At 45.8% G+C, this 23,281-nt stretch overlaps 1 protein-coding gene across 2 annotated transcripts in view; it reads left to right on the top strand.

The window, feature by feature from the left end:
- LOC114028531 (paired box protein Pax-7) overlaps window positions 1–17,010 on the top strand; it is a 152,329-nt gene extending 135,319 nt beyond the window's left edge. For both annotated transcript variants that reach the window (XM_027842801.1, XM_027842800.1), the window contains exons 8-9: window positions 7,854–8,100; window positions 16,895–17,010. In XM_027842801.1, the coding sequence (XP_027698602.1) occupies window positions 7,854–8,100; window positions 16,895–17,010 (363 nt within the window). The remainder of the gene's footprint in view (window positions 1–7,853; window positions 8,101–16,894) is intronic.
- The last annotated feature ends 6,271 nt before the right edge of the window (window positions 17,011–23,281 follow it).

Genomic DNA, 23,281 nt, shown 5'->3' with positions numbered 1-23,281 from the left:
AAGGAAGGAAGGAAGGAAGGAAGGAAGGAAGGAAGGAAGGAAGGAAATGAAGGAAGGAAAGGAGGAAGGAAGGGAGGGAGGGAAGAAGGAAGGAAGGGAGGAAGGAAGGAAGGAAGGAAGGAAATGAAGGAAGGAAAGGAGGAAGGAAGGGAGGGAGGGAAGAAGGAAGGAAGGAAGGAAGAAAGAAAGAAAGGAAGGAAGGAAGGAAGGAAGGAAGGAAAGCCTTTCCAAGGTCTAACCTGGATTCTCACCCAATTCTGCCCCATCACCCCCAGCCCCCACTGCCCTGGAAGCCATATTGTTTCTTACAATGTGGTCTTCAGTAGAGAGCTTTGGGCCATTCATATTTCTATTTTGTCTTTTTTCCCCCAGTGCCTGGCACACAATAGACCCTTAATAAAGACATGTTCATATTGTTACAACCCAAACTGTTTCTTACCGAGAACTTTCCATTTTCCAAATGCTTTTCTGGCCTTCAGTGTTATTCTCCACCTCATCTGCTTGCTGGAGGAGGGGGAGGTCTCATCGTTATACCATGGTGGTAACAGAACCCAGCAGGTGGTCTGTAAACCCAGAGCTCCAGAAAGATTCAGACAATAAAGCATGAGAATCTTTGAAGTGTAACAACCCCAGATATCCTGCCAGACTCAGTAAATAATTGTCAAGCATCTACTATGTATAAGCCAATTGGAATAAAATGGGCTAGTTGCTGCTGATAATAATGACAATGATGATGATGATGATCATGATTCAACAGAACTTTGTTAAGTGTCTGCGTGCAGGCACTTTTTAAGCACTGATGGCACAAAGGCAAAATCAGTTGATCCCTATCCTCAAGGAACTTACAATCTACTATATGTAGTAGTAGTGGTAGTAGTAGTAGTAGTAGCAGTAGTAGTAGTAGTAGTGGTGGTGGTGGTGGTACTATGTTAAGTTCCTCCAGAATAGAACTTGTTTCATTCTTTTGATTTTTACCCCTGGCACCTAGTACACAGTACCTGAAAAATAGTTGGCCCTTAATAAATGCTTGTTGCTTGATTAAGCTTATGTCCTAATACCACAAACATAGTCATTTCATCCACCTGTGCAATATAGTGCATAGAACATTTAACATAAAAAGAAACATGAGACAGCAACATGTCCTGGTGCCATTTATGCCTGAGCCCTATTGAAAAAGATGAGACTGAGATAATGATATGTGTTTGGATGTATGTGTACATAGAACATAGCTCTTCATGGTTATAAAGGAGGGGGAGAGTTAGGAGAGGAACTGGATGACTCCCCCCCCCACCATGGGAAGGGAACCCGAGAAACAGGTGATAACAGCTCCCAATTCTCTAGCATGATCATATTAACAAAGTACTTTCTTCACCACAGCCCTGGGAGGAAGTAGGAAGTAAAGATATTAGTCCTTGTAGGCATTTATTTGGCACTCAAAGGGTTCCAAAGTGCTTTGCCTTCAGGCTTTCATTAAATCTTCACAGTAGCCCCATGAAGTCAGTAATGCAAATATTAATATCTCTTTTTAACAGAAGGTCGGGGAAAGGAAGTGACTTGCCCAGGGACACACAGCTAGTAAGCAACAAAGCCAGGTTGAAGGCAGATCTCGTGTACCTTGAGATTATAAGTAAGAAAGGAAGGCAAAGGAACCCAGGTCTTCTGGGTTTAGGGGGCAGCATTTCATTAGCATGGGCTCAACCATAACGATTCTAACTTGGAGGTGGATACCATCACTGCTCCCTCTGCTCCGCCCCCAGCCTCCACCTCTCTGGGGAGGGAAGCACACCTCCCTTCCAGCAAAACCCCTCCCTCAGCAACATGTGAATGGAACTGCCCTGGGTTCCATCCATGTTGCATCAAAGGACACAGATTCTCACCAACAACCTTTGTGGGGAAAGGAAAGAGAGACACTTTGCAGATTAGGAAACTGAGGACAGTAGCAGAGCCAGGGAAAACTCACCTGGTCTTCAACATGGTTTCCAAACTTTATGAGCAACCAAGATAAGGAAAGGCCATGTAGGGACTTTCCCCTAAAATCCACACTTCTTCTTAACTTCTCTATTACTATGGAGTGGACCACCATCCTTCCAGTCCCCCAAGGTCACCACCTACCAATACGATCCTCAGCTCCTCTCTTACTCACCCCATCCAATCAGTTATGAAATCCTTTCCTTTTTACCTCCATGAAATTTCTTGCATTTTTCCCCTTCTCTCAATTCACCCAGATGCTTGTAGGTCAAGCCCTTATCACACCTCACCTGGATTGTGGCAGTAGCATCCCCCTTTGTCTCTCTCCTCTCTCCTCATCCTCTTTTATAGCTGCCAAAATGATCTTCCTAAAGCACAATTCTGACAGCATCAGTCCCCTACTCAAGAAATTCCAGTATTCCCAGTGCCATAGACTTAAATATAAATTCCTCTGTTTGGCATTTAAACCTGACTCTAACCTACCATTATTACAAATTATTCCCCTTCAAACACTCTACAAGTCTTCTTACTATTCCTCATGACATGTCATGTGTCACGCATGATGCTTCATTTCCCATCACTATGCCTTTATACTGGCTGTCACCCATGCCTGGTATGCACTGCTTCTTCCCTCTACTTTTTAGAATCCTTAATTTCATTCAAGATTCGGCTCAGTCACTACCTTCTGCAGGAAGCCCTTTCTGGTTCCCCTAAGCTTCTTGTGTTGTATGCATTTTATACTGTTGTCCTTCAGATATTTTTCAGTCATGTCTGACTCTTCCTGACCCCATTTGGGGTTTTCTTGGCAGACACTAGAGTGGGTTGCCATTTCCTTCTCTAGCTCATTTTACAGCTGAGGAGACTGAGGCAAATGGGGTTCAGTGACTTGCCCAGGGTCACACAGTTAGTTCATGTCTGAAGCTGGGTTTGAACTCAGGAAGAGTAGTCTTCCTGACTCCAGACACAGTGCTCTATGCACTATGGCGCCCCCTAGTCCCCTTTTTGTATAGTGCTTTCTAAGTTCATGGATTGCCTCCCCCATAGAATAGAATTTCCTTGAGGGCCAGGTCTGTTTCACTTTTGTTTTGTAGTCTCTGCACCTAGAACAATGCCTGGCACTGAGTAGGTGCTTAATAAGGGCTTGTTCGTAGGTTGGCTGACAGATATAATTCACTACCCTCGCCTCATCTAACAGATGAGGAAACTGAGCCCAAGACGGATTGACTTGTCCCAGGCCAAGTGGTAAAGTCAGGATTCAAACTCAGGTTCTCAGACTCCCACCCCAGTGCCCTCTGCCTGTCTCTATTCCTTTCCTTCAGGAAGGTTGGGGTCAGACCTTCCATCCCACAAGTCACACCGCTCTCCCCTACTCCCTCTCACACACAGCCTCATACACACATATACCCCTATTCCCCATTCCAGCTTGAAGCAGCCCCGTTAATCACGATCCCTGCAGTGCCTAAAGTGGCCCTGCCCCCTCCCCTCAGCTGCATTGCCCACCCCCTCCCCGTCCCCTCCTCCCAGTCCCAGTGTCCCGCATACCCTCCCTCCAGTAAACCCCGCCACGGAGCCCTGATGGTAGAGATGGCCCCACCTAATTGGGAGGCGAGCTCCCAAAGCTCCACTCGGTTATCACAGAGGGTGCAGATCTCCCCAGCTCAGGCACCTCGGCCACAGGCCCTGAGGGCCAGCTCAGAGACGGAGGGAATTAATTACATTTTCTCCGTCTCCTTCTTTTAAAGTATGGGAAAGTGATGGAACGACCGGAGAAGGGAGGGGGGAGGAAAAAGAAGGGGGGATGAGGAGGAGGTGGAAATGGGATCTGGAGGTGGAGGCTGGAGTGGGAGCCAGTGCAGCCTCGTGGAAGGAGTATCAGAGTTGGGGTCCAAAGTTGTGGGTTGGAGTCCCCCCTTCTGCTACTTCCTAGTTCTATGACCTTACTTCCCCTTCTCTGGGCCTCAGTTTTCCCTACTGTAAAAGGAAGAGATTAGCCTAGGAGATCTCTAAGGTCCCTTGTGACTCTAAAAATCAGTGATTCTGAGAGGTAATGGAGGAAAGGTTAGATTTAGCTCTGAAAGCACCTTCTCTGTTATTACAGGCCCATGACACACTCGGCCCCTTCCTTCCCCATCCCCAGCCCCCATTCCCCACTAACAAACAAGTTTCTAACTGGCGGAAATGAGGGCACTCATTGATTTACCCTGACGATGAAGCTGGGACTGATTTGGAGCAGAGGAGGTTGGGGTTGGGGGCGGGGGCAATGAATGAGCAAAGGAGGGGAAGGGATGCCTGTCAATCATTATGATGGGCAGCCTGGAGATTTGCCTTCAGATAAAATCTTACAGATGTGGAAAGGATATTGATTTTGAGTTAGCATCGGTAATGTACCAAGAAGTAATACATTAGACAAAAGCAAGGTCACCAAAAAAAAAAATAAGGAAGAAAGGGAGGGAGGAAGAGAACCCACCCTATAGAGGACTTTGCATTCTTAAGAGCGGGGGATTATCACATCAGACCTTGACTTCCTTAAGTTCAAAAGTTTGCTCGCTGCAAACTTAGACCCCAGACCTAGGAGAGACCTTTTCCTGACTTTAGAGAAAAGAGGATCCTGAGCAGGTACCGACTTCCTGCGGCTGGAGGAGAGGGGCAAAGCCAAGAATAGTGGACACAGCTGCTTTCCTCCTCTCTGACCCACTTCTCTCTGGTATTTGAGATTCAGGTTGGATCAACCAGTCAGGTTACCCTTCCTTGCCTGTTCCCTATTGCAAAGGTCAGGCTATAGCTAGCTGGAAGAGGTGTGTGATTTTCACATAGATGACCTTAGAACAGAAGAATGGGACATAGAATGATGGAATTGGGAAGAGCCTTAGAACATTGAATGTCAGAGTTGGGAGGGCCCTAGAACACAGAATGTCAGAGCAGGGAGGGTCCTTAGAACCCAGGATGTCAGAACTAGGAGGATCCTTAAGACCATAGAATCATAGACTACCAGAGTGGAAAGGGACCCAGAAGTTATCTGCCCAACCTGAATAGGAATCTTTTCTATAATCTCTACCCCCAAAGCAGTTACCTAGACTCTGCTTGAAGACACTTAGTAAAGGGGAAACCACTACATCCCAGGGCAGGTCATTCTGAAACTTTTGGACAGCTCTAATTATTAGGAAGTTGATCCTAACATAAAGCCTAACTCCTCCTTTCTGGAAATTCTACCTCTTCTTTGTCATTCTTACTTCTGAGGCTAAGCAGAATAAGTCTAATCCCTTTGCTAATTTGAGTTAACTTCCAACATTTATTAAGTGCCTACTGAGTGCCAGGAGCTATGCTATGTGCTGGAGATAAAAATATTTTTAAAATGACTCAGTTCTTGCCTTCAAGGAGCTTCCATTCACCCAGATGGACATAACGCACATACCTAAGAATAATACAAGTTAACATCAGCACTATTAGTGAGTCTTCTTCAGGTTCAGTCATCCAACCAGTACAGAATCATAACATGAAGAGTATCTGGTTGACATCCTCCCTTACTCCAGAAAGAGAATGCTGGAGACTACTAGTCACTTTGCTGAAATTTAGGTATCACATCTATGGCATTACCCCACTCTACCAGTCCAAAAGATGTCAAAAAGGGAAATGAAGCTATTTTGGCATGATCTGTTCTCAATGAGGCTATGCTAATTCTTAGCGATCACTGTTCCTCTTTCTAAATACTGACAAACCATCCTTTCAATAATAAGTTTTAGAATTTTGCCTGGAACTGGATTCAAGCTCAATTAAAGCCAGAAGGGACCTTTGAACATAGAATAAATGTCAGAGTTATAAGAGAGGATAGAACATAGAATGTTAGAATATTGATTTTCAAAGCTGAGAGATACTTTAGAAATCACTGATGAATGAATAAAAGAAATACATTTATTAAGTGCTTACTTAAGCCAAGGGCTGTGCTACAGTCTGGGTATGTAAACAGAAAAATGCAGACAGTCCCTGGTCTCAAGGAGCTCACACCCTAATTGGAGGAAACAACTCAGAGTAGAATGGATGGATGAAGAGGCCTGGAAGCCCTAAGGTTTCTATAGCAGGATGAAGGGCAAGGCTCAGGGGGTTTCCTATTGTAGTCATAGATCAGATGACAGTGCCCAGGGATCTGGAGGGCACAGAGACAGAGCAGATGGTAAGACCTACAGGACCTCAGAATGTAACAGCGGGGTGGTAGAGAGAGGATATTGATTTTGAGTTAACATTGTTAATGTACCGAGAAGTAATACATTAAACAAAAGCAAGGTCACTGAAGGGGAGAAAAAAGGAGAAAATTAAAAGAGGTTAGATGGTCATCCATCTCACCAGAAGGAACAGAATTGTTGACTCCTACCTCATTCAAATAATTTGAGTAGACCAGCCCCTTTGTTTTACAGATGGGGAAACTGAGGCCCACAGAAGTGAAGTTATTTGACATTTTAAAGCCCTATGTAAACGCCAGGTGTGAGCATGCTGACTGTCCAAGATCACATAGCTTATGAGAAATCTCTTACCTATGACATGGGCTGTTAACTCCAGTAAGCCCTCAGTAGAGTTTCCTATTTGATAGTTCCACACATCCTGTACTCATTCTCACCTCCTCACTTTTGTCTACGTTATTTCACATTTACACAGTGCATTGAAATTCACAAAGCATTTTCCTCGCAATATCCCTGTGAAGTAGGCACTGTAGCTATTATTCCCCTCATTTTCAGATGAGGAAACTGAGGCTCAGAGACGTTAAGTAACTTGCCTGGAGTCACATGGCTAGGAAGTGTCAGAGACAAGATTCAGACTTCCTGACTCCCAGTCTAACACTCTATCCACTACTCCACACTGTCCCCCCATTCCTTTTAACCCCATCAGCTATCCCATAGAGATATGCCTGATTATGAGGAGTCAACCAGAGAGAATAAGGATGATCCCCCTGTGCCCTGGCCGTACTGTTCAGTTCAAAAAGCCAACTTGGTTTGAGTGGATAGAGTGTTGGGTTTACAATTGGAAAGACCCAAGTGTGAGTCCTGCCTCAAAAACTCACATGTGGTCAAGTCACCTTCTGTTACCATGAGCACCATCACTATCACCACCACAGTTGTTGTCAACTCGCCTTCATCATTACCGTGAGCCCCAGAGCCACCATCACCATCACCCTTACCATCATTACTGTCACTATCATGGTCTCTGAGATCAGCAGTATCGTCCCCACCACCATCACCATCACTGTCTCCACCACTACCACGATCACTTTCCCAATCACCATGGTCACTATAGCCATCAACAGCATAAAAAAAATGATTACTACTAATAATATAAAAATAAGTGTCAATATGGCATAGGAGATAGGACTTGGATTCAGGTAGATTGGGATTCAAATGTAACTTTTGATACTTAGGAACTTTGGGTGACTCTGGTCGAATCACTAAGCCACAGTTTTCTCATCTGTAAAATGGGAATAATACCTGTAATACCTCCCTGGTGCCATTGTTAGGAAACTAAAATGAGCCCACATATATAAATCACTTAGAAAACCTTAATGAGTCATATAAATATCAGTTCTTTTATTACCATCATCACCACCAGTAGGACCTCAAGACCCCTACCACAGTCACCATCATTCTTATGATAAGTGAATAGGAGAGAGAAGAAGGCATTTCAAGAAGGAGGGATAGAAGTAGAAAATGACAGAAGACATCTATGCATATCTCAGAGGCCATTTGGGTTCTCATGCCCTGATTGCTGACTTTTGCCATATAGGGTATTTGGAAGCACCATACCAGATCTCTGGGACCTATAGCTGATTCCCTGTGATATTAGTAAGTTTCACGGGCCCCCTTCATGTCTCCACTCATTCTCAAGCTTTCTTTCCCTTTCAGGTGATGAGCATCCTGAGCAACCCAAGTGGGGTACCCCCCCAGCCACAGGCCGACTTCTCCATCTCCCCACTGCATGGGGGTCTGGATACCGCCAACTCCATCTCAGCCAGCTGCAGCCAGCGCAGTGATTCTATCAAGTCGGTGGACAGCCTCCCCACTTCGCAGTCCTACTGCCCCCCCACCTACAGCACCACTGGCTACAGTGTGGACCCTGTGGCTGGCTACCAGTATGGCCAGTATGGACAGAGTGAGTGCTTCTCTTCTCCCTCTCTGCCTATTACTCCAGTCCCTGACTTGGTGTGGGAGAAGTCGGGTACAGCCATGCCCCAGCATTCTACCCCCCATTTCCCTAAACCTAGGACCCCTTTAAAGGGGCAATTGCTACTATTAATTCATTCACTCATCCAAATATTCATTCATTCATTCACTCAATCATGAAACCATTCTTTCATTCATTTGTTCAGTCAACCATTCATTCATTTAAGAAATATTTATCAAGCATTTACTCTGTGTAAGGCCTCACACTGGGTAGGATGAGGGATAGAATGATACATAAAACATGGTCTTTGCCCTCCAGAACGCATCCTAGAGGATTTTTATAGATTTCACTCTTGTCTCCCCTCAGCCACCATCTTTTTATACTAGAGACCTCGTCTTCACCATCTGTCTTCACAGTCCGGCCATCTGACCCCATCCCCCTCATTTTTCCTTCAATCCTCTGGGTTTCTTGAGTTTCTGCGGCTGAATTTTCTCTGATCTTGAGGTATACTCCACTATACCCTACCCATCAGACCCATTTCAGGAACCACTAGGAGATGGGAGAGGCCGGGAGCGGAATGAGGATAGGGTCTGCTGCGGGTAATTTGGACTTGGAGTCAATGAATCCTAGCTGTGTGCCCTTGGCCAAGTCCCTTCCCTCCTTTGGGTCTCAATTGAAAAGCATTGTGGCATTATGGGAAGAGCACTGGACTTGAAATCCTAGGAGCTGGGCTTGAGTCCCAGCTCTTTGTCGGTTGGGTAGCCTTGGGTGAAGAATAGTACAGTGGAAGACCGGAATTTAAGACCTGGCTTGTTGACTTAGCACATGCCTTTGGGCAGCAAGTGCTTTCCCTACTCAGGCCTCAGTTTCCTCATCCGGTAAAATGATGTGGTCTGATCTGGACCATTCACTTTACCTCTGAGCCCCAGTTTCTGGAAAGAGGGAACTTTCTGTAAAGCAGGAAGAAAAAAATCAATTTCCTGAGTTTATTGGAAAGGAAAGTACTTCATAAACTCAAAAGCATTATAGAAATGGGAATGATTATCCTTCTCTCCCCAGAGCCCCTGGCCCCCTCCCCATCCCTTCCCAGCCCAGGCAGCTTCACCTGCTGGTGTCAAACTAATCAGAACGACGTGTGGCAACCCAGGGAGACCCGCTGGGGTTAAAGGTGTATCCTTCTCCTGTGCCCCCTCCTTAACTTGTCCTCAATGACCCGGGACTGCACTTCTCTCCCCACCCCACCCCTCCAATTGTACACACACCCCACAACGCCCCTTTAATGTCCTTAATTTCTCTAGCTAAATGGGAACCGGCTGCCAGGGGATCAATAGCAGCTTTCGACCCCGGTTCTCCTGGGGGTGGGGGGGGTATGCCTGTGCTCCTATGGTTTTTCCAAGGGAGCTGGAGCGCCGACCCCCTGACCTTCCCTTTGCTCCCGGTCTGGGGGGGTGGGGTGGAGCGTGGAGCTGGACACATGTTAATGATAAAGATCCGAAACCAATTCCAAGAACGAGGACTGGCCCTGACGCCCCCGGCCCGGGTTAGTCACACCCCGTGTGTGCCCACAGACCAAGGCACAAAAAATAAAGCCCGGGTAGGAAATAAAATTAGCTCCCCTCCCCCCTTATTGGAGTGAGAGAGAGAGGAAGAAAGGATCCAGGGAGATCAAAAGGGAAAAGGATGCGGGCTGGGGAGAACGGGGAGCAGGGGAGAAAGGAGTGTTTGTTTGGTTTAGAGAAACCGCCTAGGGAAATGTGGGCCAGTACAGCCCCACTCTCCCCCCTCAATCCGGCCCCATTGTATTCATCCCATCTCTTGACAATCTTTCCCACTCCCGGTTTGTCGCCAGGAATGAGGTGGGGGGGGGGCCTTTCTACCTAATCCTTTTGAGCTCTAAATGGCCCCCTCATTCCTGGGCCTCGAAACTATAGAATACCAGGGCTGGATGGGCCCCTAGAACACAGACTATCAGAGTTATATGGCACCTTAAAACATAGAGTGATAGAGCTGGGAGAGACCTTAGAATGTCAGATCTGGGAGGAACCACAGAATTCGAGGTTGGGGGGAGAGGACTTAGAACCCAGATTGTCAGAGTTGTGAGAGCTCTTAGAACGTGTGGGATCTTGGACCGCAGAATGTCTGAGCTGGGAAGGACTTTAGGGCAGGACTGTCAGAACAGGAAAAAGTTAGAACCAAGAGAGGCCTTGTGGTCTGAAGAATGTGGAATGGCAAAGCTGAGGTAGCTTAGAACGGGGAACGACTGAGACTTCCAGAGAAGGGTCTTGCCCAAAGTCACACCACTGCTAGGTGGTGGAACTAAACCCACCCCACACCCACCCCCCAGCTTCGAGGGCAGCAGTTTCTTTCTTTTTTTTTTAATTAAAAAATTATCTATTTTTTGATAGATACTCAATAAACATCTGAAGTAACTTCCTTAGCACAGTACCTTGTCATTAGCGAGTGCTTAATTAACACTTTTCATTCAGGGGGCATACATCTGCATGTCTCCCCCCCAAAAAAAACAAGTTTGTTGATTGCTAACAGAAGGAAACAATGTCCTTTTAGTATGTCAGTCAATACTGACCATGGCTGGAGTTTCTTTGTCTCTAAATGTTCAGTTTGTTTACATGACTGTCAATCTCCAGTAAATGCTATTTCCACTATGCTCTAGCACCTTCCCTCCCGTGATTTTCCAATTTCAGTGAGGTCCCCAATCCCTCCAGGGGCTCCTCTGTCCCCGTGAGCTAAGTGAGCCCAAGTCTCTCATCCTGTCATACTCCTTCCCAGCCACAAGTTGAAGCACAGTCCAGTTCCAGAAGAGTGGCTCTTAGGAAAACAGCTGAGGCATCTTTTTTTTTTTTCAGAATTCCAAATCCTATAAGATCCCTATATTATCCCTGGTACACATTTTGAGGAAGTCTGAGGCAGGAATGCCCTCCTTCAGTCCTTTGTCATCTTTCCCACTCCAATCTTCACATCAACCTCCAATGCAAGCTGGGAATTTATCTTTCAGTCCAAAATCTGTTACCTTCTGAACCAGACTCTTCATTTTCCCCCAAGAAACAAACTGCTTAGGCCAGATGTGGTTTTCAAAGGGCTCTTCCAGCTCTGACATTCTGTGTTCTAAGGGTCCTCCCACCTCTGATATTCTGTGTTCAAAGGGCCCTCCTAGTTCTGACATTCTGTGTCCTAAAGGCCCTCCCAGCTCTGACATTTTGTGTACTGAAGTCTTTTTGTACACACATTCTCTTCCAGAATTCACATGTGTCCACAAACCCTTGCATGTGCTGGGGCAATATTCTAGCTAAGGTTGCTCCTCGTAATGCTGTCCCATTCTCTACCAGACACATACAGAGATGAGCTGTCCATCCATCTGTCCATCCATCCCTTCATTCCTCCGTCCTCCAGTTCCTAGGAAGTGAGTGGAGGTGGGGGGGGTGGAAGGGGGCGGATGCCAGATTAATATAGTCCTGGCGGTTCCCAAAGGCCAGGGCCGAGCTAATGGTGCTGCTGATAGAACGCAGAAGTGTGAAAAGAATTTTAATAGATATGACAAGTCTAATAAGAATTTGTGTCTAGAAGGGACCTCCTTTGGGGCCGGAGGCTGACGAGGCAGTGACGGCTCAGATTTGTTTACTCACTGGCATCGGCCCTCCGCATCTCCTGCCAACTCCTGATTAATCTAATTTGAGGCGTTTATAGTCAGGGAAAGAGGGAGAGGCAGAGGGAGAGACACATTGAGAGACAACGAGACAGAAAGAAGGTTTGACTGAGGTCCCTAATGAGGAATGTCACAGTCCTGCCCTTCCTGTCCCTCTCCTGTTGTCCCTGTCGAGGGGGAAACACACCACGGGTCCAGGATTAGTTGTCCTTCAACTTGGCCCGGGGTTTGGAAAAGTCTGTTGGTTGTCAGGTTCATCCAAGTGACTCCAGCTCAATCAACATGAATCCAGCAGCTCCTCTGGTCCCTCAGCTGGACCCGGAGGGTGCTGTCTGAGAGGGAAGAGAAGAATCAGTCAGAGTCAGGGTCCCTGCTCTATGGGAGTTCCCGTGAATCAAGCAGAGGAGAATATGAAAATATTCACTCATTCAAACAGTATTTCTTATGCACAACTGTGTTCAGAACATGGTGCTAAGTACTGTATGAATCAGGGAGAAGTAGATATGTAGAGAGGAATGTGGAAGACATTTAAAGCCTGGGAAAGAAAGCCAGGTAGGGGGTGGCTTAGTCTGGGAAAGCTTCCCCAAGCAAGCGTCTTGAGTAGGACTCAAAGGATTGGCTTAGTGGAGAAGGCAGGGGAGGGCAAGAGTTATTGTAGTTTCTCCTTTAGTTCCATCTGTGCCCTCCCCCCAGGCCTTCATATGATCTTGACCAGCTGGTTACTAGAAAGTTCTGGTCCTTGCTCAAACTCAACATGTCCAAAACTGAACTCAGAATCACAATCACAGAATTTCAGAGGTAGAAGTGACCTCAGTGAGCATCTAGTTCTGACCAAGAATCTCACTGCAACACATGGGTTACTTGGTCATCTGGCCTCTGCTTGAAGACCCCCTTCAGGGAGGGGGAACCCACCACCTCTTGAGGCAGTGCATCCCACTTGGGGGCAGCTTAATTGTTAGGGAGAGTTTTCTAACAGCTAGCCTCAGTGTGCCTGTCTGTGGGTTCAACCTGGTTCTGCCCTCTGATGAGAAGAACAAATCAAATCCCTCTTGAATATGACAGTTTTTGAGTTCTTTAAGATAGTTCTCATGACCCCACCCTAAGCCTTCCTGGTTACTTCCATCAATCCTCCTATGGCATAAATTCAAGGCCTTGCATTGTCCTACAGATGTCTTCCTCAGGACATTCACTCTCCGACTTATCAAAGTCCTTCCTAAAATGTGGTGCCCAGAACTGACCATAATAGGTCCATATGTGGCTTGACCAAGGCAAGGTATAGTTGAGACTCCTGGAAGCCCTCCCCCTCTGAATACAGCCCAGGGCCACCCAAGATTTTTTTTAACCTATTGACTCATAATGACCTTGGAGTCCTCTAAAATCCTCAGACCTTTTTCAGACAAACTGCTGTCTAGTCATGTCTCCTCCATCTTGTAATTGTCGAATAAATATCTTGAACCCAGAGTCAGGACTTTTTATTTCTGCCTATCAGATTTTGTTTTGTTCAGTTCAACCCTAAACTCTAGCCTCTTAAGAACTTTGGGGATCTGATTCTCCCAGCCATTGTGTTGGTTCTCCCTCCCAGCTTTGTTGCAAATGCAGATTTGAACAGCATATGATCTATGCCTTTATCCAAGCCATTGGACTCCACAAGGCAAGCACAAATCCCTGGGACACTCCACTGGTGACTCCATGCCTAGTTTCAGCAGAAGTACTAATGAGTATTCTGAACCCAGCCATTGAACCAGGTCCAAATTTAGCTACTGTCATTTAGCCCCCATTGATCCATTTTCCCCCAACAATAACACAATGCTTAGTCAAATACTTTGCTAAAATATCTACAGCATAACTCTGATTTACCAGTAACTCTGGCAAAAAGGAAATAAGGTTATTTTGGAATGACCTGCTATGGATGATACCATGCTGGCTCTCTGTGATTATTATTCCCATTGCTGGATATTCATTAAACATCTTTTTAGAAATAATAGCTTCTTGAATTTTCCCTGGAATCAAAATCAAACTTACTGGTCTGCTCTCTTTCCTTTTTGCCTATCTCCAGTCCTGTGTTAACCCACACATTCTCTTTGTTGTTGTTCATTGTTTCAGTCATATCTTACTCTTTGTGGCCCCATTTGGGGTTTTCTTGGCAAAGTTACTAGAGTAGTTTGCCATTTCCTTCTCCAGCTTATTTCACAGATGAGGAAACTGAGGCAAACAGGGTGAAGTGACTTGCCTAGGGTCACACAGCTAATAAGTGTCTGAGGCTGGATTTGAACTCAGCAGACCTGCTGCTCTATCCACTGCACCACCTAGATGCCCCTATTCTCTATCTCTTCTTTAATCCTACAGTTTTCTCTATATTGGGATTTCTCTATATTGGGATTTGTTTGGTATGGAGATCTCTCAGATGAGAAAACTCCCTCTCCCAATGTAGGTCAGTGCCTTCTCTCCAACTTTTAGTCTTAGAGAGATGTCTGGAGCACTGAGAGAGTCAAGTGACTTATTAAAAGTCATACAGTTCTTATGTTTCAAAGGCATGATTTGAACCCAGATCTTCCTGGCTTGGAGGCTGGTGCTGTATTCAGAGCCTTTCCCTACATAGCTTTCATAAAACCATTTTTTGTCATCCTTAACCCTCTTCTCCAGCTGAAGCTCATCCTGACCTTTAGCTGTCCTGATACCATTTTACAGAACAGTGTTATGCTTTTGTTCTCATCAGCGGTTACTTGATTTTATGTCTATCTCTTCTTAAAATCTAAGGTTGGTTGATGAGTTCACTGTGCAACCACATCTATCTCTAGATTGTTGCTGGCTTTTTCCTTCCTCATCACAATTGTTTCCTTTTTGTTTCTTCAGAATATCAGATGATGACAATGACAATTTCTCATGCCTCTTCAGCCAACACCCCCCTATAAAATTTTGGTCCACCTGTTCCTATATCCTTCTGCTGAACCCTTTGAAATCTTCTCTTCCCAAAATCGAGAGTGCATGTCTGACCATGCCTAGCCTTTCTCTCCTCTATCACAAATTCTAGCAGGGAGTGATCACTCCCCTCCAATATTCCTGTCATTTCTATCCAAGCAACCAGTTTCTCCCTCTTGATGAGAATCAGATCTAGAATAGAATTTCTCCTTGTTGGTTCTTCCACATTTGGAAGGATGAAATGATCATTATTAAGGCCAGTCAAGAAGTTCTTCACTGTTCTACTTTTGACTAAGCTTTAGCAGATGTCTGGATCATAGAAGTCACTCATCTTTATTATTTCATGCCTCTGTACCAGGCTTGTGATCTGTTTCCTAAACTCCTCATCTATTTTCTCTTTCTGTCTTGATGGTTTATAGTAGACTCTAATGATAAAACCATTCTTGTTTGTTCCTCCTTGGATCTTTAAATAAATGCTCCCAACATGCCTCACCACTCTGATTCTTGGATTTCCTCACATAGTGTACTTTTTGGATATATAATGCTACCTCATTGCCTCCTCCCTACCCCCTACCTGTCCTCTTGCCTTTGAGTAAGGTACCTCCTCCTTGAAGAGCCACATTCCAGTCACTGGTCTCGTGCCAGCAAACATGTTATAACTATGAGACTTAGTCTGGGAACTCCTTGAGAGTGGGGATTGTCTTTTGCCTTTCTTTGTACCCCCAGCACTAAACATAGTGCCTGGCACGTTGTAGGCACTTAATAAATTCTAATTGACTGGCTGCAGTCAAATTTGCCTCCTTGCATCAGGACTCATAGTTAGTGTTACAGATTCTCTATACTTTGTGTATAGACATTCAAAGTCTTGGGATTTAATGGTTCTTTTTTTTTGGATTTCCACCTCCTATGAATATTTGGGTATTTTAAAAGATGAGAGGTAGCTTGGTACAATGCGAAGAACAGTGAATCTAGACCTGGGTTCAAATGCTGATTTCTGCCACCCGTGTGACCTTGAGCAAATCACTTAACCTCTGTTGACCTCAAGTTCTTGTCTGTAAAATATGGGGATTGAACTAAATGGCTCTGAAGTATCAACACCATGCTCATTCCTTTCTCTGGACTTTTACTCACATAGTACACTGTTTCTGGAGTACCTGTCAACCTTCCCTAAAGCTATCCAAGTCACACCCATCCTTCAAAGCCCTTTTGAGATGAGCTCTTTTCACCAGTGGTTTCACAACCACCCCAGCCACAAAGATCTCTCCTTCTGCGTTTCTACATCTCCCAATTGCCTCTTTGTATAGGCTGCCTTAAGAGTTCATTGTATCATTACTTAACTTTCCATGTGGGTGTATCTTGTCTCCTCAATCAAATTGTAAAGTTCTTGAGGGCAGAGACCCTATTATGGATTGTTGGGTTTTGGTTTTTGGGGGTTTTTTTGCATTCCCCATCACGCTTAGCACTGTGTTAAGCATGGATTATGGTTTCAATAAGCTTTTGCTGGATAGAGGACTGTAGGAGTAGATGGATGAATGGATGGATGGATGGATGGACAGACAGATAAACAGATGGACAGATGGATGGATGAGCAGATGGACAGACAGATGGATTGAATGATGGATGGATGGGATGGTCAGATGCTTGGATGCTTGGATGGATAGATGGTTGGTTGGAGTACAGAATCATACAGAATCTCCTCTATGCCATATTCAACAATTAGTTATTCAACCTTGACTGTAAGGCCTCTAGTGAAAAAGAGCTACTGCCTCCTGAGGTAACCTACTCCTCTTTTGGACAGGTTCCATTATTAGGACATTTTCCCTGACATCAAGCCTTCATCTACCTCTCTGCCAGTTCTATCCATTGTTCCTGGTTCTGCCTTCAGAGGTCAAGCAGAACAAGTCTAAATCCTTATCCATGTATTAGCTTTTCAAATATTATATGACATCTGTTATGTGCCATAGGTAAACTGGCAGAGGGACTACTGGATGGATGGAGAAATGGAGGAAGGGAGGAAGGCAGGGAGGAAGGGAAGAAGAGAGGGATGGATGAATGTAGAAATAGATAGATAGATGGAGATATGGAGGGAGAGGTGGTTGGTTGGAGAGACTGGAAAATGGAAGACTAGATCAATAGAAGGATAGAGATATAAGATTAGAATATCAATTGCTAAATATGTCTCTCTCCTTTTTTTTTTCTTAGCTGCTGTCGACTATCTGGCAAAGAACGTGAGCCTGTCCACACAACGTCGGATGAAATTGGGCGAGCACTCAGCTGTGCTGGGGCTCCTGCCTGTGGAAACGGGTCAAGCATACTAAAGCCCTAGGGCCCCCTATACCAGACCCTTGACTCCTACATCCCCACTATCCCTGCCAGCCTATCCTACACTCATCCCTGTGCCTCTCTGACCCCAAGTCCCAGACCATCCCCCTAGACCCACTGATGCATCCTCTGAGGAAGTGGGACCAGTAAGCCCCAGTCTGTTCCCATGCCACCACCCTCTGGCAAAAATCTGTGACCATAGACTATGAGGGAACACAATTACAGCCCCTCCGCCATCATCCCGTTCTGCCTCCCGATCCCAATCCTGATCCCAGCTGGATTACTGGACTGGTTTAATCCCCTGCCCCCACACTCAACCTTGCTTTAAGCACTGGGTAAAACCCAAGCTGAATTATGACTTCTATAAGATTTCTCTCTCACTCAAGGCCCTTCCCTTCCTTCAAATATATAGACTTTATAAATGCTTCCCATCACAGAGGGTGCAGCAGGCAAGACAGTTCCAAAGGGATAGGATCCTGGAGCTCTTGGTGTGAAGGAAAGAGCACTAGATTAGGAGTCAGAGTCCCTGGGTTCAAATCCTGACACTGCCACTTATGATCTATACGACTTTGGTCAAGTTAGTTCTACTCTCTGGGTCTCAGTTTCATCATCTGGAAAGTGAAGAACCAAAACCGGATGTCCTCTAAGATCCTCTTCTAGCTCCAAATCCCATGAACCTTTGGACCCCACATGAGAGTAAGGGGGTAACAAGTTAACTGTCCCCTAGGTGGCCCCCTGCCAGAGAGATAATGCCATTTGACCAGGAAGGGCTTGGGAGTGAAGAGAGAGGGCACCTAGACCCCAACTGGACATGCTGCTCTCTCTTTCCCAAGCTGATGACCTATGTGGATGAGCATGACCAAAACCAAAACCCTTTAACCTTTTCGACCATAGGACCTTGGCAAAGAGGTTAGGATGGGCTGATGGGATGGAGCCATCCAGTTCAGGAAGGAGACCTGGGCTGGTTATGGCTAATATGGGATGTTGGGGCATGCCCTATGCAGGGACAGGTGGTAGGGGGGCCAAGGAGAGACTTTGAGCCTAAAGGAAATACCTTTTGGAAACTTCAGTGGGCTTGCATCACTAGCAGTCCCATGGGGGCAGATGAGGCAAGTTCTGTTAGCTAACTATTCAGAAGGTGAAAGGCACTTAGGAGAGCAAGACTTTACTCAAGTCACTGGTACTTGGAGACTCTGTACCCAGAAGCTCTAAATGAGAAGTTAAGGGCTCTGGATTGAAGCTCTGAGCTCTCAGTTCTGTCCTTTCCCAAAGTTGGTTTGCTGATTTCTATGGGACCTCATCAGGAACAAAGAACACTTCAGCACCTCCAGAAGAGGGGGACCCTGCTTTCTTCAGGCCAAGCTGGACCTGATCAAGCAAGGGTGACTGACCACCTGGGCAGGTGCACAAAATACAGGAGACAGAGAAGGGAACCCAGGATTTTAGACGTATCTTCCCTCTTCTGGGGGTGGGGCAGGGAAGTAGGGCCAGAGATGGCACATGAGAAAATCCTAAGATCTTTTTCACTCTTGAATCTGCCTCATGAATCCAGTGGGCTTAGCTGAGGTCACACCTATGGCTGAAACCCTGGTCCTCAGCAGACTTCACCAATCCCATTTTTGGCAGGAGCTCCTACCTTTGCCCATAAAGATCCCTCCTGTTGCTCTCTTGATTCCTAGTGCCAGTCAAGAGTTGCCTTGCCTGTGGGGTTTGCCCTCCTGGGGCAGCTTAACAGGCATGAATGGGGGTTCTGACGTGATTAAAGATCCCTATGAAAGGGATTTTAAAAACTAACTCCTCAGCATCCATGCCAAGTCCTTTCCTTCCCTGGGCTCTTTGTTGAATGAATGGTGGCTGCCTGCTCCCTGAGGAAACCCATTCCCTGGTTTCTCTCAGCATTTCAGTTTGAAGGGGATGGGGTCCCTACCCAACCCTGAAGCAGCAATTTCCAATATGAAGAAGGTGGGGAGCCTAGAGGTCCACCATTCAAACATAGGAGCATCTCTGCCCAGTGCACCCCTCGGGTCTATTCCTCAGATGCAACGTAGCCACAGCTGTGGTTTGAGACCATCGGAGCTAGATTGAAGCAAGGTTAGCATCAATGGCATAAGATTCTCCTGGCCTCCAAGAACTGGGGAGAAGTTGGCCTTCTCCTGCCTTCCAGGGTCTTCTAAAAGTTCTCCCCAGACCCTGTTCCTTTGAAAGTTATAACCTTTGGGGAGAAAGCTTCAGGGTCCTGGCTTCCATTGGATCTTTCTGGCATCATCACCAGTTGTATTACCATTTGTAGCTTTCACCTTTTCCACTCTCCATTTTCTACTATCATAATCTTCACTGTGGCGTAGCAGACTTGGACTTAGAAAGCTGAGTTCCTGCTCTTCTCTGCTGTGTCACCTGAAGCAAGTCACTCATCCTTTCTGAGACTGAGGCTCAGAGACACTGAACTGCTCTGGGGCTCAGTTTCTTTATGTGTAGAAGGAGGGAGTTGGACTGAATGACCCCTAAGGTCTCTTCCAGCTCTCAATCAGATCCTATGATCCCCATCTGTAAAATGGGGATGATAATATTTGTTCTACCTACCTCACAGGGATGTTGTGAGGAAAGTACTTTGCAAATCCTAAAGCACCATAGACATAGAAATTATTCTGTCATCATTTTTATCATCCTGTCATCTTCATTACCAAGTTTCCTGGAGGCCCCCATCATAACACCTAGAAGGATTGGGCACAAGCTGTCTTGTCTCAGTCTTGGGTGACCAGCAGGATGATGAAAAGCTTCCTGGGCACCTCTTCTCTGGACTCCTTTCTCTTTCCCCTTGTTAAATAAGAAGTTCCCAGGGAGAATGGCCCTAAGACCAAGAGATCCTACTGAAACATAGGTCCCAGGCCATTCCCGGGAAGTTGGAGGAAAGATGGAAAGAGTACTCCTATGGGTATTTCCACCATGATGAGCAGGAACTGGCTTCCTAACTTCAGACTTGGAGCCTGACCTAGGAGTATCAACAGGACGGCTGGATACAGTCAGATAGATCACTCCATTGAGGGTCAGATATCACAACAAGACTCTAGGCCTGGAAGACATCCAGCCCTTGACATCCCCAGTGATGTCTTTTTCCTTCAAGCCCAGGGGAAAAGAAGATGCCACATCTTTCCTTGGCAACCTACTCCAGGATTTAATAATTGTCACAACCAGAAGGTCCTTCCTTTGGCCTAACTTGGGCCTTCAGAGAGATCTTCTGAACAGCATTCCTTCATTTGGAGGTTGTATTCTGCTGATGGCATAGTTATGTTTACAGAGACCACGTCTGACCTGTTCTTCCATGTGTTTTCTCAGAAGTGTGGTAGCCTGAAGCTTCTCCAGCTCTGGCCTTCAAGAGGTAACATTCCATGACCAGGACCAATTCACTTTCCCACCAAACCTCTTCCTCAAACCTTGACTCAGAAAGCCCAATACCGAGAGCATCTCCAGATCGCAGATAAGCCATTTCTCAGTGAACTCAACTCCCCGAGAGCTCCCCAAATCTATTCTCATGGGGACAAAAGACATATCCCCATGGGCTCTTTCCTTTTGATTCCCATCCGGTTTTTCACCATGCCCTGTGTATGTGTGTATGTTTGGAAGGGGGGAGGAGGAATTGGGGATCCCTTTTATGTAAAGCAGCCCCTCATATTAGCAGGCAGCCTTCTCACCAGAGAAGATGAGAGGCAAGAGGTCTCAAAAGATCTAAGGCGAGCTGTCAAGCAGGTTCATTGAAGTCTTATGAAGGCATGCATTCCAGGTGGTTTGGAAAACCCCAAAGGCCACCCTCTCCAACTACCATTGTAAATAGAGTCCTTAGAGAAATAAGAAACTACCCCTGTCTGATCACAACTAGCTATTTACCCTCCTCTGAGGTTAACCCCCTGAGACTCATTGTACATTAGCTCGAAACTTGGTGATGTGCTGTTTGTTTATAGGAAGTTTTTTGTTGTTTTGTTTTTGTTTTGTTTTTGATACTGAAAAGACAACCCTCCCCCTCCCCACCCCACCCCACTGTGAGTGACGTGCTAGTGCCATGGGGCCACCTGTAGAGATCTGCATATTGTGTGTTTGAAAAGATACATTCCAGGATCCATTGGGATTATATTGTCTTCATCTTGTTCCCTTCCTCTGATTTTCCTTCCTTGCTACAAAAAAAAAAGAAAGGAAGAAAGAAAGAGACATTCATGTGTGAAGAACTGAGAACCAGGCACTGTTTGCTTGCTTTAAAAAAAATGCCCATTTGTTATACCCATGTTCTCCTCTTCCCTCACCAAAGGAACATTGTGGGGTCGGAGGAAATGGGGAGACAGAGGTGGGGGCAGAGAGGGGGGACAAGAGAGAAAAAATGTGGAGAGATTTGCCCAGAAGAAATGAGGTCAGTTTGGGGCTGAGTGGTGAAGTCCAGGGTTGGACAGGATCTGGACAGCAGACACCCAGTCTGACTTCAGCAGCAGAAGCTAATCTCATTTAGGACCAAATGGGCCACATGTTTTGACCCTTGAAAGCCTCTTGTGCCCCCAAGAATTCCAAGTACCATGTATTTACAACTCAAGGACACTCTGGGCCTTCTCTCTCTGGACTATGCTCTCTCTTACCCCCACATTTGAACATTCCAGGGAGCTGATATATCCTCTCTGTCCACCTTTAGGGGTGCCAACCCAAGACCAAATTGAGGGGGAGGGGAACTCTAGCCACCTCCTTTAAACAGTGGCACCTCACTGCTCAGAGACATTTGTGTATTTAATGCTTCTAACACAGCCACCTCCCCTACCTGGGACATGTCTGCTAGTGATAGAGAACATTCCTTCTTGCTAGTATCTGCGAATTCATTTGCTTCTGTGTTTGAGACATAACCATTTCCCTATATGTGAGAGCGAGTACGTGTGTGCACGTGTGCGCGGGAGGCGTACAGAAAGTGTGTCCAGGAGAGCGTGTGTTTAAATATAATCGCACCATAATTTATTCAGCTATATGGAGTAGTAGACTAGTAAGAGAAGCTGCCGGTTGCTTTCCTACCTGCTGCCTGTAGGTGTTTCCCTGTAACTCAGGCATAACTGTTAAACATTAAAAAATAAATAAATTAAAAGCCACTTTGAAGGCTCAGTGTATTTAATGTGGTCCCTGAAATATGGCTGCAAAAAAAAAATAGCATCCCCATGGCACTGACCTGATTAAAAGGACCCTGCCACAGAGAGGGAGAGATCGTGGGCAAAGTATTAGCATCAGAGATGGGGTGGCAACCTCCAACCTGTCTCACCAAAACTGACTTTACTGTTCCTAAAAATCAGCTCCTCCGCTTCCCCTCATGCTTGCATACCCAAGAGAGGACAGACTCTGTTTAAATTCAGCAGTTTATTATGTGTCAGTCTACTATGTGTCAGGCTATGGCTGGGTGCTAGTCAAAAAGTCAACAGGCATTTATTAAAGCACTTACTCTGTGCATAGTGCTGTGCTGAGCTTTGGAAATACAAATAGAAATAGAAAAAAAAAAAGTTCCTGCCCTCAAGGAGCTTACATTCTAACGGGAAGTCAACACATAAAAAGGACCTGAAAAAAAGATTCTAAGGATAACAAACTCCACCCCACCCCCCCAAAAAAATCCAGAAAGAAGAAAATCCATGCCCTCAAAGAGCTTTAATTCTAAAGGGGGGAGGGGGAGGTTTACCCCCCATGTACCCATAGAAGTAATTACAAAGTATAAACAAAGTGAATACAAAGTTATTTCAAGAGGGAGAGTGTGCTAATAATTGGAAGAAACAGGAAGCCTTTGTGGAGAAAGTGATACCTGAGTTTCCTTGGAAGGAAGCTAGAGATTCTGCAAAGAGTAGGTGAGCAAAGATGAGCAAAGAGGGAAATTCATTAACACCTCATTCTTATGGCCGATGGTATAAGCAGGGTCAGGTCTCTCCAGAACACAGCCCCAAACCAGGACAGTGTGGGGGGCCAGGAAGACCACTGGGTGACTTCATGTTCTCTTCACAAAGTTGCTAAACCAAAGTCAAGCTCTTAGATGCTCGCTCTCACTTAACATGCAGTGACGAATTTGTTTATCTGGCATCCCAACACACCAAAGCAGGAGGGTGGAGAGGCTTTTAGGGGCCAACATAAATCAACGAGAATTGTTAGTTGGCGCTCCAGCAGGAGAAGAGGAAACAGATGTATACTCAAAGACAGACATAGACCTGTGCTGTGTCTTAGTGCACAGAATAATAGTAGATGTTTATAAGGATGACCTTGAGTCTTAGA

Source organism: Vombatus ursinus, unplaced genomic scaffold (assembly GCF_900497805.2).
Source record: "Vombatus ursinus unplaced genomic scaffold, bare-nosed wombat genome assembly UNPS02014884.1, whole genome shotgun sequence".
Taxonomy (NCBI): Eukaryota; Metazoa; Chordata; class Mammalia; order Diprotodontia; family Vombatidae; genus Vombatus; species Vombatus ursinus.
Note: the sequence above shows the minus strand (reverse complement) of the source record. Positions and strands in the feature narration are given on the sequence as shown.